At 41.8% G+C, this 13,487-nt stretch overlaps 5 protein-coding genes across 5 annotated transcripts in view; 2 read left to right on the forward strand and 3 right to left on the reverse strand.

Annotated features, from left to right (window-relative positions):
• Positions 1-583: 583 nt before the first annotated feature.
• On the forward strand, positions 584-958 carry PHALS_06196 (uncharacterized protein; the record flags this gene model as incomplete). Its single annotated transcript, XM_024719441.1, has 1 exon — positions 584-958. One exon carries the CDS (start codon positions 584-586, stop codon positions 956-958), a length of 375 nt encoding a protein of 124 aa, XP_024584740.1.
• Positions 959-3,348: 2,390 nt separating this feature from the next.
• PHALS_06197 (Mannose-binding lectin) lies at positions 3,349-4,032 on the reverse strand (the record flags this gene model as incomplete). Its single annotated transcript, XM_024719442.1, has 1 exon — positions 3,349-4,032. The coding sequence occupies one exon, from the start codon at positions 4,030-4,032 to the stop codon at positions 3,349-3,351; it is 684 nt and encodes a 227-aa protein (XP_024584741.1).
• A 260-nt stretch (positions 4,033-4,292) lies between these two features.
• PHALS_06198 (uncharacterized protein) lies at positions 4,293-5,552 on the forward strand (the record flags this gene model as incomplete). Its single annotated transcript, XM_024719443.1, has 6 exons — positions 4,293-4,370; positions 4,439-4,897; positions 4,966-5,034; positions 5,093-5,169; positions 5,233-5,380; positions 5,436-5,552. 6 exons carry the CDS (start codon positions 4,293-4,295, stop codon positions 5,550-5,552), a joined length of 948 nt encoding a protein of 315 aa, XP_024584742.1.
• A 338-nt stretch (positions 5,553-5,890) lies between these two features.
• Positions 5,891-9,334, reverse strand: PHALS_06199 (dna damage-binding; the record flags this gene model as incomplete). The annotated part of the gene is made up of 1 exon (XM_024719444.1): positions 5,891-9,334. The coding sequence occupies one exon, from the start codon at positions 9,332-9,334 to the stop codon at positions 5,891-5,893; it is 3,444 nt and encodes a 1,147-aa protein (XP_024584743.1).
• A 230-nt stretch (positions 9,335-9,564) lies between these two features.
• Positions 9,565-13,487, reverse strand: part of PHALS_06200 (HAD-like domain) — a gene marked incomplete at both ends in the record, with an annotated part of 4,478 nt that continues 555 nt past the window's right edge. Inside the window, 7 exons of the mRNA XM_024719447.1 lie at positions 9,565-9,730; positions 9,804-9,955; positions 10,027-10,053; positions 10,118-10,180; positions 10,251-10,597; positions 10,663-11,024; positions 11,099-11,244. Coding sequence (XP_024584744.1) covers positions 9,565-9,730; positions 9,804-9,955; positions 10,027-10,053; positions 10,118-10,180; positions 10,251-10,597; positions 10,663-11,024; positions 11,099-11,244 — 1,263 coding nt within the window. The remainder of the gene's footprint in view (positions 9,731-9,803; positions 9,956-10,026; positions 10,054-10,117; positions 10,181-10,250; positions 10,598-10,662; positions 11,025-11,098; positions 11,245-13,487) is intronic.

The raw sequence follows: 13,487 nt of genomic DNA on the forward strand, positions 1-13,487 counted from the left end.
AGATTTTGCTATATTTATTTAAAAAAATCTTTTCATTTAGAATTAGGCGGCTTTGCCGCAAATAAAAATAAATAAAGTCAGTTTTGGATTCTAAACGGAAGAGTTAATTAGCCTTGTGTTAAGGCAATAATTACTCTTGGAGTAATCGGATTGCGATCCGCTAAACTCGTACTTGTTCTAAGTATAGAACGAAAGGTCGGTGACCTAAGTTACGCTTCCTCAAAGCGCAAAGCTACGGCAGATCGCTGCATCCTGGGTATACCCAATATTTCCAAGAGATTTTGCTATGAGAACTTCCTAGAAAGGGACGAAGTACGCAGCCTTTAATGATTTACTTCACATAACACTTGCAAAGCTCAAAACTACCATGGTGGACTATTTTTATAGCATGCCAAGCAAGATCAGTCTCCGGTGCAGATGAGGGTGATAAGGTTCTGTGATGGAGATCCATGTGATCGCGTGTCATAATCACATGCTGTTCACTTAGTAGAGATATTGTAAACTATAGGTAATTAAAATCGTATCAAAGCAGTTCGAATATGAATGTCTATATTTTTATTTGAGCAGTTTGGAGTCTTTCCGCATGAAAGCAGACTCATCGAGCCGGACAAACAAGAAGCAATCATTGCATGACAGCTTCACGAAACTGCTGGTTGTGACAAAGCGTACCGTCACTCTCCGAGAAACCCCTCGCTCGAGTTTTCACGAGCCTCTAGTTATTCCGGAGCTCACAATCAAAATTTGCACTGAAGCAGTTTACATTCAGATAGCTGTTTTAATGCAGAAGGTTGTCCATCAGCTGTCGATTTCTTGTCCTCATAAACATGCTTCGCGTTTGCGTGATGTACAAAGATGCAATATGGTAAGGCTAAAACCAGCCCACATGGAACGCGAGATGTATCTGCCCTTGAGAATCGTCAAATGTGAAACTCAACCCTTGCAAGCAATGACCATATAAAGCGAGGTTACGTTATTCTCCAAAATATCCAGGCAGATATATTTGGCTGATTATTTGTCTCAACGGGAAGAATCAACGTTTTCGCTATGATTTGTAGCCGGAATGATACCAGCAAATTGATCAGAATCGACAGTCCATTCTTCACCAGGACTGGAACATATTCGTAAAAGTTAGAGAAATGGAATGGTATTGGGCTACATCAGGCCACTACATGAAGATACATTTAAGTACCCTCTGTATGCATTGTGGAAATATATGAAAGAAGATTACAGTATGGTGTTCCTGAACGCATGCGTGACATCTTATATGAAGTCACAACCACTCTGTGAGATAAAGATTGTTGGTTTCTACTTGGGGATCTGTATTGTAGACGACAATTCTCTGTCTTTTGAAGTGAGAAGTCAATTCAAGAAGATATTAGAAGTTCAAGCTTCTCGAAGGCACAATCCGTACATTCAAGATTTTGTATTAGTCATGGTGATAATCACCCTCAGTACATCCTTGATTTATTATAAATCAGGAACCCAAGATTCTACTAGTAAACCCTTTAAAAGCCCTTGAGATGTTTTGCATGTCGCTGGGAACGATAAATCATTTAAGTTCAGTTACAAATTTGCCTCTAAAAGTCCTAATAGTTCTCTGCTTTTCTCCAAGTAGAAACTGTCCTTCTCTCTCCATGTCGAAAATCGCTTCCTCATCGCACAAGCGTGTATGTTGTATTTGAGGGACTGTTTGCGAACGGCACCCGTTTGCAGTTGAACGAGATCATGAATAAAGTCGTCTGAAAATACGTGAAATACACTGTTCAGTGCAAAATAAGTGGATGGAAGCCCGGTGCTTGCAATACACAGTTCTGATAGAATTGATTTGTGGACGATCCGCTGTGCGATATTAATGTCGCGCCAAGAACTTAGCGCACAGCTATCATCATTACGCTGTTTAAAAAGAATATTGATCGGAGATAATTGCTAAAGACACGCCAAGCTGGCGAAAGATTTTGTCTGGAAACAGCTGGGCTAGATGCTAATATCGCTCGACGAGGTGAGCCATTTTTTTGATTAGAGTAAACCAATACTAATGTTATAACAGCAAGATGCTGGGAATGGAGGGGGGTGATATTAGCGCCAAAGCACACCGCGATAATTCGATTTTAACACAAGTCGTGCATGTGAATGCAAGTGTTTCAACATCTGTAAATTCGAGACACAGTGTTCACTGACTTAGACATCGTCTTCCGCTTAAAATGTCTTCCCAGTGGAGCACACAGAAAGTTTTGTAAAACCCATTTTGATGAACAATCACATGTTGTGTACCAGGATCGTGGTGTAGTTTTGAGATAAAAGCTCCATCGAATTCGAAAATGAAGCACTATTTTTGAGCCTTTGTAAATGTATCAACGAGTAAAATGTATAATAAGCATTATTTTTTTTATTCATTATTGAGTTGAGTGCACTAATCGACAATTGCTAAGTAACGCAATAGTCTATTGTTATGTCGCCAAATGAATTTTCATGATTAATTTTGCTGTGCGATTTCTTACTGGGATCGTTTCGCGTACCTCAAAGAGTATTCTTAAAAGCTTCATTTGTTAGTTCTTTAAGTTATTGTGAGTGATTAACATTGTGATTTTTGTAGTCAGTTTCAGCTGACGAAGAATATTCTCGCCAACGACCAGTATGGATGATAGAGCCAGGAAGAACAGCCGGAGTATAATTCTACACGATGTGTCTGTGCTACGATAAGATACGGCAAATGTTTTACAATTTTCTGTCTATAACGCTTAAAATAGTCTATCACATTCGTCACAAGTCCATTTCATGTAAAAGGCGTTTCTCAATCCAAATTTAATGCTCATAACTCAATGGATACAACATAGTGTTTAGCAGTATTTGATATGCCTTTGATAATCTTTAAACTTAAGTATAAAGAGTTGAACAAGGTGGGATATAATGAGGATAGCATCGTCAATGCGTAATGTTCCATTGTGAGACGAGATTACACATATGAATGGCGCAAATGTACGCTAGTCACCCTAATCAGCTTCCCAGACTTGTGTTCTATATCATTGATTCTACTAAACAATGCGATCTCTAATTGGCTACTTGGTTGGACTGATTTTGTCGTGAAGATACGGCACGCCATCGTATATCGTCCAGCAACCAGACGTGTACCCCATGTTTATGTTACTAGCGTTGAACGAGAAAATGATTTTTTATGGTCGCATCGTAATGTATACATATATATATTCAAACTCTCATCTATATATTACAAAATATTGTTTGGATATCACAGTTAAAGGCTAGTAATTTCTTCCAATTGATTTGAGTAATATATTCATTCATCCAGCTTTGCTAAGAAACCACAAAGAGTTCAACTCCTCTACCTTGCAGTCAGTTCACTTGATCAATTTCTGCTACTTCCACTTCCCCATCGTCCGCACACGTTTGGTCTATAAACCGCACACCAAGTTCCATCTCTTCTTCATCTCGCGACACGTCACCAAAAAAGCTGGCAATGAATTTTCCTTCTGGTGCCTCCACTGCCTTACACAATTCTCCATGCTTAATGCTTCCATATCGTTCCGACGTACGCAAAGTGGTCACAAATTGAATAGCGTGAATTATTCGTCGCACTCGAAACAAACGTACTTTCGTGATCATTTCCTCTTTTTCAAGTGTAAAATAGTGTCTCCCTTCCATCTCCTTTTGCACTTCCGGTAGATAAAACCCTTCTACCTTCACAATAACGTCATCTGCCATATCAATAGCTACACTGAGCAGTTTGAGATCACTCCCAATGTCCTCGTGTCCCCACTTTTGCTTTGCGCTCACTTTACCCGTCGACTTGTACGTGGCCAGCTTCGCATCATCATCAAGAACAACCGATCCATCGATAGAGACAACGTCATTATCTTCATTATCCGAGTCTGTCTCTCCAATTGCATCCTCATGAAACAGAATCTCAGGTGTCTTGTCTTCAAGTAAAGCCGCATGAATACTATCACGTGGATGTCCATCTGCATCTAGCAATGGAAGTCCATCGTCGTGATGTGTCTTTAGTTCCTTGCGTGCCATTTAACTTGTGTCGTATCAAGTGAAATGTGAAATATATATGGCCATTCAACGTCATCTTGTTGTGCGGAGAAAAGGCCAGAGCGTCTGTTTCGTGTTGAAATGTGTCATTTTTCTGTGGCTGGCATATGTGGTACGAGTCTTCTAAGATTGAAATATAGATGACTATGGACGTGGAGCAGGACGCATTACCGCATGAGCAGGACACACCACAGCATGAAGAGGAAGAATCTCGACATGAGCAGCAGTTTAAAGCGCTGTATATGACCCAAGTGCTAGCTAAGCTGCATGAGAGTAATAAAACACCGCAAGTTGCTGCAGCAGAGCTACAAACTGCGCTGGTTTGATTGTCTTGATAAGAACATTTAATCGTGATAAACAAGATTTTAACGTCGAGATTGTCATGTAGAGAGAATTGCATGTTTTACAGCAAGAATTTGTCACTAAACAAACAAAGCAAAACTTACTAGATCGTCTAGCACAAGTTGAAGCATTGGAAGCTCTTCAGAATACTGCGGCATCTAGAAAAGCGAAGGCAGAAACTGGTTTTGATCAAGAAAAAAAAGAATTACAGACTGCAGTGCGTGAACGAGCAGATATGCTTCGTTTGCTGGAACGACTAGCAGATGAAGTCGAGCAACAGAAGCAAAAGGTGCTTGACCATGAAAGCACACGGGAGACGCACGAGAGTGAGGTAGCGCAGCTGAACGAAGTGTGGAAGGAACTTCAGAAAAAAAATGCTCATCGGAAAGCAGCAGTACAAGTAGCTACAGGCGTGATGATTACGGACGAAGAAGACTGTGCACGAGTTCTTGATCAGCAGACTCAAAATATTCAGGAACTGCATCAAAAACAAAAGCAGCTTGAGGTGAGCAATGTTAAGTGGATCTAAAAAGAATCTCATTTGATTCTCTTTATTCGTGATCGAGCATGAAGGATGAAAAGATCGATATAAGCATTAAAGTAGCGCGAACGAAAAAGACGATTGAAAATTTGTCAAAAGAGGTGCGTAAAGGAATGATCGAAATGTTGGACAAGTGGACACTTAATGCGATTATTGTAGAACGATCTGAGAAGTAAAGATGCGGAGGTGAAACAGCGAGAACAGGACTACATGACGCTGCAGCAAATGAAGCAGTGGTGCGTATGAGACTTGCAAAACTTGACGTGACGTGTCCCTTATGTCATCCTGCGCTTTGTCAGGTATGATCACGTGAGAAATATTATGGAATCTGTCTCTGGATTTGAGATTACCAATGTCTCCGATGAATATCTGGATGTTCGAGTTTTAAAGTCCCATTTAGTACGACTTTTTTGCGATCCTGAAACCACAAGGTTGCAGCGTGTAGAGGTACGTTGTAATAATTGCATCACGAGAATCAAGAATCTCAATCGTTTTGTTGTAGTTTTTTGCTTCTGATGTAACAACCATCGACCTGGTGGACGTGGCTGTACGCGATAACAATATTCAGTATTTGCTGTGCGAATATCGTGAAAGAGTGCGGGAGCATCTAGCACTGTAAAACTAGTCCAATAAACGATTGTGCCTTATGCAAGCTTCGGCTTCTTTCACCTCACACATCGCATTGATGTGACTCCAAAGTTAATGAATCGATCTTTTACCGCTAGTTGCTGTATGATAGTAGCTGAGTCTATTGAAAAGTCTACAAATCAAACTCTATTTTCGTGTAGTCGTAACTTACTATTGAAAGTTCTGTCGAATGTACTGTCGATAGTCATGCTGTTGAGTAAGATAACAATCTGTAGAATGTTTCAAGTTCAAGAAGGTTCTGATATTATTCAACAAAAGTAAAACTTGCATCTTAATCTTCGACGTACGGTCCTGAGTACTCAAAGCTACTCAATGCAATTGGGCAAGTTCTTCAATCCGTACAGTCAAATTTTCCACAGTACATACATCAGTACCATCCAGCATCCCGTCATTGTTAAGCTTGTCCACCACCTTCATCATTTGAGGTTTTGGCAAGTCCAAAAAGCTTTCCACCAAATCTCCATCAATAAAATTGCGAGCTTCTGATACAGACCGCCGATTCTCAAACGTGCGCCAATCCTTGTACGAAAAACCACCGACACCCTTTACAACTTGTGTCAGTGCTTGCTGAACGCGTAAAAGAAACGAGTATTGGTCTTTGCTAATCGGCAAAACGACACCAATCATACCACTGACAGTTCCAAATAGCATCGATTGATTTGGAACGGCTGAGTAACTAGAATACCTTTCACTCACATCGGCCATCTCAGTCGGTCCTTTTGATATAAGAGTAGTTGGAGTTTGAAAAGTTGTGGAATTATTCTGCATCACGAGAGAACCATGTCGAAAGCGGTTTACAAACTCACCCAAGTGGAACTCTCCAACTGTTTCTAAACGGCCACGTTCTTCATCAGACGCTGCGCCACTAGAACGCTGCACCGTAAATAAGTTGAAATCTGTCTCACTGCCAATATAAGTATCATCATCGATGATTCCAACGGCAGTCATCCAGTTTGAGTTTAAATCCTTTGCTATCTCTTCAATTGTTCCATCCAATTGCTTGTAGCTCAGTAACGAGATCGACTTCATGAGATCACCCACTACAATAAAATCTCCGCGTGATTCCATATACAACACCAACGTGTGACCATAATGTCCGCATTCAGAGACAAGTTCCTTTTCATTGTCGGTGTTCTCGCTCCACTTGTACAATTGTGCCTTGCTGTTAACACCTGCTAGCACCTTTCCATTGAACGAGTTCAGACAATACACAGCGCCCTTCACTTCCTTTTCAGTAATTAATTGCAATTTGCGCTCCCCATGAATACCCGTGACAGCAAACACAAGAATACGACCTTGATGTGGCTCCGCTTCTTCTTCATGAATATAAGCCGTTCCAACGACATAGTACGATGCACTGACGGAATCACCAGCAAAAGGACAGACAACTACAGAGCACGGAGTTTCGAACGGATCAAGACGATACGAATTGAGCACTTCAAACGTCTGATCATCAAATAAACGTACAAAACCCTGGTCAACCTCTTCACCGGTATCATCCACTGTGAAATTTACAGTTAGCACTCCCAAGGTGTGTGAATCTGGATCGTGAGCAATACGACGTGCCCACTCATTGAGATGAAAAGTTTGAATGTGAAGCTTTTGGATATCGTCGACCGTTCCAATCGTAAGCTCTTCCTCGGACGAAAGTGCAAGACACTCTGGAAACGACTCAGAATCAAATGGGCACATCACATTCACTTCTTTTGAGTTAATATTGGAGTATAACAGCTTGTTATTGCTCGAGTAGATGACTGTTGGGCGATCACATGCTGCGAACACGTGTGTCATATTCTTAGTTCGAAATCTTGAGAGCGAGAGAGGCTGTGAGCCTAGTGAGACACGCTTCCGGGTTCCAAGCGTTCCTTGATTGACATTAAGTTCAAAATTCATCAAACTGCCATCACCAAGTCCGACAAGTAGATAATCCTTTCCTTCAAATGTATTGCAAAGCACTGATCGCGGAAGCAGATCCATCCCAAGGGATTCCGTAGCTAATTTCGTGAGAGTCGGCAATTGCAACACAGACACTGAAAAATTCGTCCACAACCCGACAACACAAAGTGTGGAGCTTAGCGCAGCCATATCCCAGTGCGATGACAATTCCGTCATTGTCACATCACCATCTTTTCCAGCAAGGGGTGTCACATCCACACACGCAATCTCGTGCTCCATTTTTGCTTGGGTCTTTTCAGTCAAATGCCCGTTTTCAAGCTGGAGGTACACGAGCACACCGCCGGTTGTCGCGACTGCCACCTGAGTAGGATTTGCAGAAGCAACTGTAATTCGCGATCCAGATGGTGGGGACCACGTCGAGTCGAGTGACAACGTCTTGCAACTTATAAGTCGAACTTCCGATTCTGTCACTTGAAGCCACATATCGCCAAACATGTTTCGACATAACAAGGTTTTTACGTTCATAAATGCTGGAATATCCTTTTCCTCCATCTCATCGTTGTCACCAATTGCAAGAATTCGAATCTCGCTCACGTAACTTTGAACCAAATACTTGTCATGCTTGGCTTCAAATGTCTCGCGAAGAGCCCACATGCCTTTGATCCCTGGTAGTTCAGCACTGGCTTGTTCATTTATTCCAATACCATTACGAATTACACGCAGTGTTCCATCCTTATCAGCACCACTACATGTAACAATCTGCCCTTGGCCTTGACGATCCAGATCCATCACGCAAAAATCAATAATTGGTCCGACATTCACATATGTGTCCAGCACTTCAATATACGATCCATTCTCGTCTCGATCAGCATTCAATTTGATTAATTGCGAGTCTCCAAATGTACTGCCAATAAACACGACACCATTGTCCAAGTAGGATAGACACGACGCAATGTTCGTCTCACCTAAAACCTCAAGATGCACGCCGGTAACTTCCTTGTTTGTCAATTGTAAAGCTACCACAGAGAGCGTCCCATATTGATCTGCAAGCAAAAATCGCGACCCATCTTTATCAACTGCACCGTACACTTGAATCACTGTACTTCGCATTGGTATGGCATGGAATGTGGTTCCACTATGATACACAATTGTTTGATGGGATACAATCAATACTCCTCCTGTTGGAGCAGGAACTGGGATTAATAAACTCGCTCCTGATTCGACATTCGACTGACTCCATGGGCCTTCGGCAAAGTCTTTTTCCTTAAGTAAAATATGGTAAGTTTTCAAGTGTCTTGCAGCCTTGTAATCTTCGTATAGCACACAGATCGTAGGTTTTGTGTACCCATGAAGAAATTTGATATCAATAACTCGTAACTCATCTAGACGGATATTAAACGTATCTCGGAGAATACCTTTGCCACTATCAATCGGAATGACCTTGAAATAGCCTTCATACAAGTTCATACCGATCAAACGGCCCTCGGGATCAATGTTGCCACTTGTGACAATCTCACTACTGCGACCAATTGAGTCTCGAATGCTACCATGAGCTTTGGTCACCACTTGTTGTGTTGCAGAGTCATAGGCCAATACACAGAATTGAAAGCGCTGTGTGACGATAAAGAGCCAGTCCTGAGGCTCATTCGTGGCACGAAACACCTCGAATATAGCAATTCGGCCATACAAATTGATATCATGCTGTGGCTGAAGCCCTTCGGGTGTCAAGAGATGCACTTCAAAGCGCGTACTCTTTGCTAATAGTAGATTTGTATCGTTCACACCCGTAAAGACGGCTGTAAGTGAGTGGGTAACACTTGTAGGCTTTTGTGCTGTAGCCACATAGTTGTATGCCATGGGGAGTCAATTTTGAGAGCTGAAGAGAGAGATGTAGGACACGACTTGGACAGAAAGATTATAGAGACGCACCCAGACAATTAAAAGGTGCTAGAGAATAGAGATGACGAAGTTATAAGCCAAACAAGCACCACGGTCGAGATACTTCTGTTCGTCTCAAAATCTTTCTGAAAAATATTAAATTGATGGTCATTGTTTGTGGGATGGCTACATTAATATAGCTACACATTTTAAAACTCGATAGAACCTAACTTGATCTTGTCGCGATAAGAAATCCCATTAAACTCTTCAATTAAATACTGATAGTCATGCAAGTTCGTTAAATGATAATGTGCCGTGTGATTCGGAATATCTTTCTTTCCAGGCATATAATGGCATACATGAGTTCCTGCTTGTCTGGTTTAGCGTACATGAATAATGGACATGAATACAAACGTTATTTTATAAAGATGACTTCAATTACACGTACTTGGCAGCTTTGATGGTAAGTGAATGCCGTGCAAGCACCATCATGTCGGTTGATTTAAGCCCAAGCTGTTCACAGATATTGAGAATTGGCTTCGAATCCGGAAACTTTTCAGGATATTCCTTCGGCACAAACATGTCAAATTGTCCTTTCATCTTCAGCATGACGTTAAATGTTTACAATTACATTGCTGTTATACAGTTCAATAGCTGTAATAATACTTTACCTCTTTTTTAAAAATCTCATACTCTTCCTGCATATACAAAGTCCACGGTGCTGTTAGATGTGAATAAGGTGTCTTGAATCAGTTTACGTACATCCTGCAATGGGTCACGTGGTGGAATAACAGCCTTGAACAAACCACGAAGATCCGAGTAGCTCTGCACAGAACCAGTATTCAATTTCATCACAATACATCGTCTTATTGCGCTTGAGTTTTCATCCACATACCAGCACTTCGTTCGCTCCGTCGTTCACAACCCATGTCGATAATCCCGCAGACGTTGTCGGTTCGAAAGCTTCCTTTAGACCTACAGTCGTCCCTTCTTTTCTCTTCTGCTTGGACTTTTCCTTCAGCATTTGAATTCGACCCATGTACTTGTCTCGTAATGAGCTTGTTTGCATCCCACTGTTTACTTCAGAACCAATTATACTCCGAGTCTCCATCTCGTTCTTCTGCTCTTCTTTCTGCTGCTTTGCCTTCAATTCTAACTTCAGTTGCTGCTCCAAGAAAATCTCATCTTCTCTCTTTCTTGCTGCAGACTGATTTTCCTCAGAGCCTGTAAATCGTTCTAAGACTACAGTGATAGACAATACGCATTCGGTCAGTCGGCTTCAACGTATAGCTTATATCGCGACGTACTCTGATTTGGTAGGCCTTGTAGCGTATTTTTCAACCGATCTTTGAGCACCCATGGTCTTCCGGTTGAATCCTCATTCAACTCCTTAAGCAAATTACGGACGTCACTCACCAGCATAGTCTTGATAAACTTTGGCTCAAAGAGTGACGATCCGGAGCGCACTTCTGATGTCAAACCCTTGCTTACGGAATTCTTACATTGCAAATTTGGTGCCATTTGCTTCGTACATTTTCCTACAAGTGTGCTACACAACACATCATATTCGATTACAACACCTTTGAGCTGCTGCGCCGCCGCTTTGGCAAGCTTGATAGTTGGCATTCGAATTTTGACATTGAAAGCAGCATTAAGGTGGGTCACACCACTTGTATGTGTTGTGGGTATGATACATAAGTAAACAAAAGTAACCTTGAGTTCAGCGGCGACGATATTACGTACATATTTGTTGAGATAATATATGCTGCATTCTGTTGCTGAAAACGCTTCACTGAGGTCGGTTCTCCAGGAAATAAAAGTTTTACTTTACTGCCTCCGTATTCCTGCTTTCCACCTTTTCGCTCTCCGCCGTTGGCTGCTATTCGCCTCTGACATCCAAACAGATTGAAAGGAGCTTATCGTAGATTTGGTGCAGCACAAAGATATTATATGTTAATTACACCAGGTTGTATCTAGTTCTCCCACAGTCTTAACGCTGCGCGTTCAACTGTAAAAGTAATATGTAGGATAAAGTCATCGAGAGGACCGCTGCTCGCGAACTGAACTAGAAAACACAGCTATCAGCAACTGAGAAATTTCTATTTAGAAATGGTTTTGAATTTCTGTCAAGCGTCGTGAAGTAGCTGATCTTATTTGAGGGATCTAGCCGGTATACGATCCTAACCAGGTATTGAAGCCTGTGCTGTGCCTGCAGCGGCGCACCTCACGCAGAAGACACTCTGACCTTTAGAGTCCGCTTTAATTAACGCACAGAGAAATGTTGCAAAAGATTAACTTTGTACAATGCTCTTGATTTATTAACAACTGCTGATGAAAGCCAGCGACATTTTCCAGCTGCAGTGAGAACTCGAGTAAGATATGTAATTATATCCGGTGGGCCGTTTAGCGCTGTAAGGACGTTTAAATGTTTGAGTAGGCAGTATCGTGTACTTGCGCAAATCTATTGACGACGATATATACTCGTTTAGAGCCACACATAACATGGGTGATTGGATGTGAACATTCATAATAAGTACTTGGAAGCTAATGCTCGTGTGTTCCACCTGTTGGCCAAGTGTATTTTCGGCGTACACATATATTTTTGTCAAAAGGACCCTGTCAAGAAGCATGATCTGCGTCCAGATGTCGTGAGGATAAAAGCCAATGTGGATTAGCCGGTGCGGCTGTTTTGTAGGGACTCAACGAAATGGCTCTAGCTAGCCCGCAAATTTTGGTATAACACAGTCCCTCAGCGCTCCATTCTTCAAATATGCTAAATAGTGTTGAAGTGCAGCAGATGAGACGGCCTTAAGGCTGTTAAGAAAGCGTGATAGTTGCTTTGATTCTGGTATTTGTCGCATCCGAATTCACTACCTCTACCCACTAAGACACGTTAGCCTTTACCGAAGTTTGTACTTATCCTCAAGAAGATATTAATGAATATGAGTATGTCATTGCGTCTGCACGTCGCCGACTTAAGAGGCACATTTAGACAAAGAGATTCTTGTTATAAACTTATATTACGTCGAGTTAAACCTACATCTGCTAGGCCATAAAACGTTCGTGATACTTAAAAATCATACAATGTTACACCCAGCGACATCGTTGCCATATATCTTGCGAGGAATAACAACTTAAAAGTCCTTCTTTGCCTGGTATACCTTTCAAAATATATAATAATGGTCTGTAAGTTGTAGTACTCAAACTATAAACTATTTCTAAATACAATGGTTACGCCGAGCATCGACGAGGTGATAATTCCAGCGTATGGGTGAGGCGCAACATGTTGCATTGTTGGAAGCGCTGAATAGCACGACCTTTTTAGACTAGGATGCCGCTTTAACGAGCGCGTCTGGTAGTGTGTCTGCACTGCCATTCCTTGTTTTCAAATTTGCTGTGTTTGAGCAAGGTCCTATCCGACACAAAGTGTGTGATTGTTTCTATTGATAATTCCATCAAAGTTGAGAATCCTGTTTGAGACGTAAGATCTTTCCTGGGTGGTCGTCTCGGCAAAAAAAAATCAGTGGGCGCTGTGTATCGTACGCAGATTTGTAACGTGTTTACGTGTTAAAACCTTGCTGCACGTTCTGGCGCCTTGCGGTGTCGACTGGATGTTGGTAGGCCATAAGGAAGGTTTTTTATCTTGTCTTCTAGAAAAGTACAGATGATGTGGCCTTTGTAAACCGCCTCGTCTAGATTTCTTATCTCATTGTCGTCAGCAATACCATTTCTCATCAAAATTACACATCCAGCTTGACTAGACAATGTTTTATCAACCCATCTCAATAGTGGCAATCCTTTTGGACTGTGTTTCGCGCTGTACGGCAGATCTAAAGTGATTTTTTAACAAGGAGCTCGGCACCAAATTGGCCAGTTCCACCCCAGACAGATGGTCAGACTTAGCGCGTTAATCGCCGCACTGAATTCATATCCTGGAAAGCACTAACGCGGAGAGGCGCGGCGCTGGATCATAGAGCGGATGCAGACTATAACGGGGTCACATATACTCTTGTATAAAAGGGCGGATGATACATAGGTGTGTAATACACAAGTTAGTATAATCACACAGTGGTATGGCTACACCGTAACAAGAAGCCACCACGTGGCAGGATTGCCAGTAGTAATGCATATT

This window comes from Plasmopara halstedii, assembly GCF_900000015.1.
Source record: "Plasmopara halstedii genome assembly, contig: Scaffold_2956, whole genome shotgun sequence".
Lineage (NCBI taxonomy): Eukaryota > Oomycota > Peronosporomycetes > Peronosporales > Peronosporaceae > Plasmopara > Plasmopara halstedii.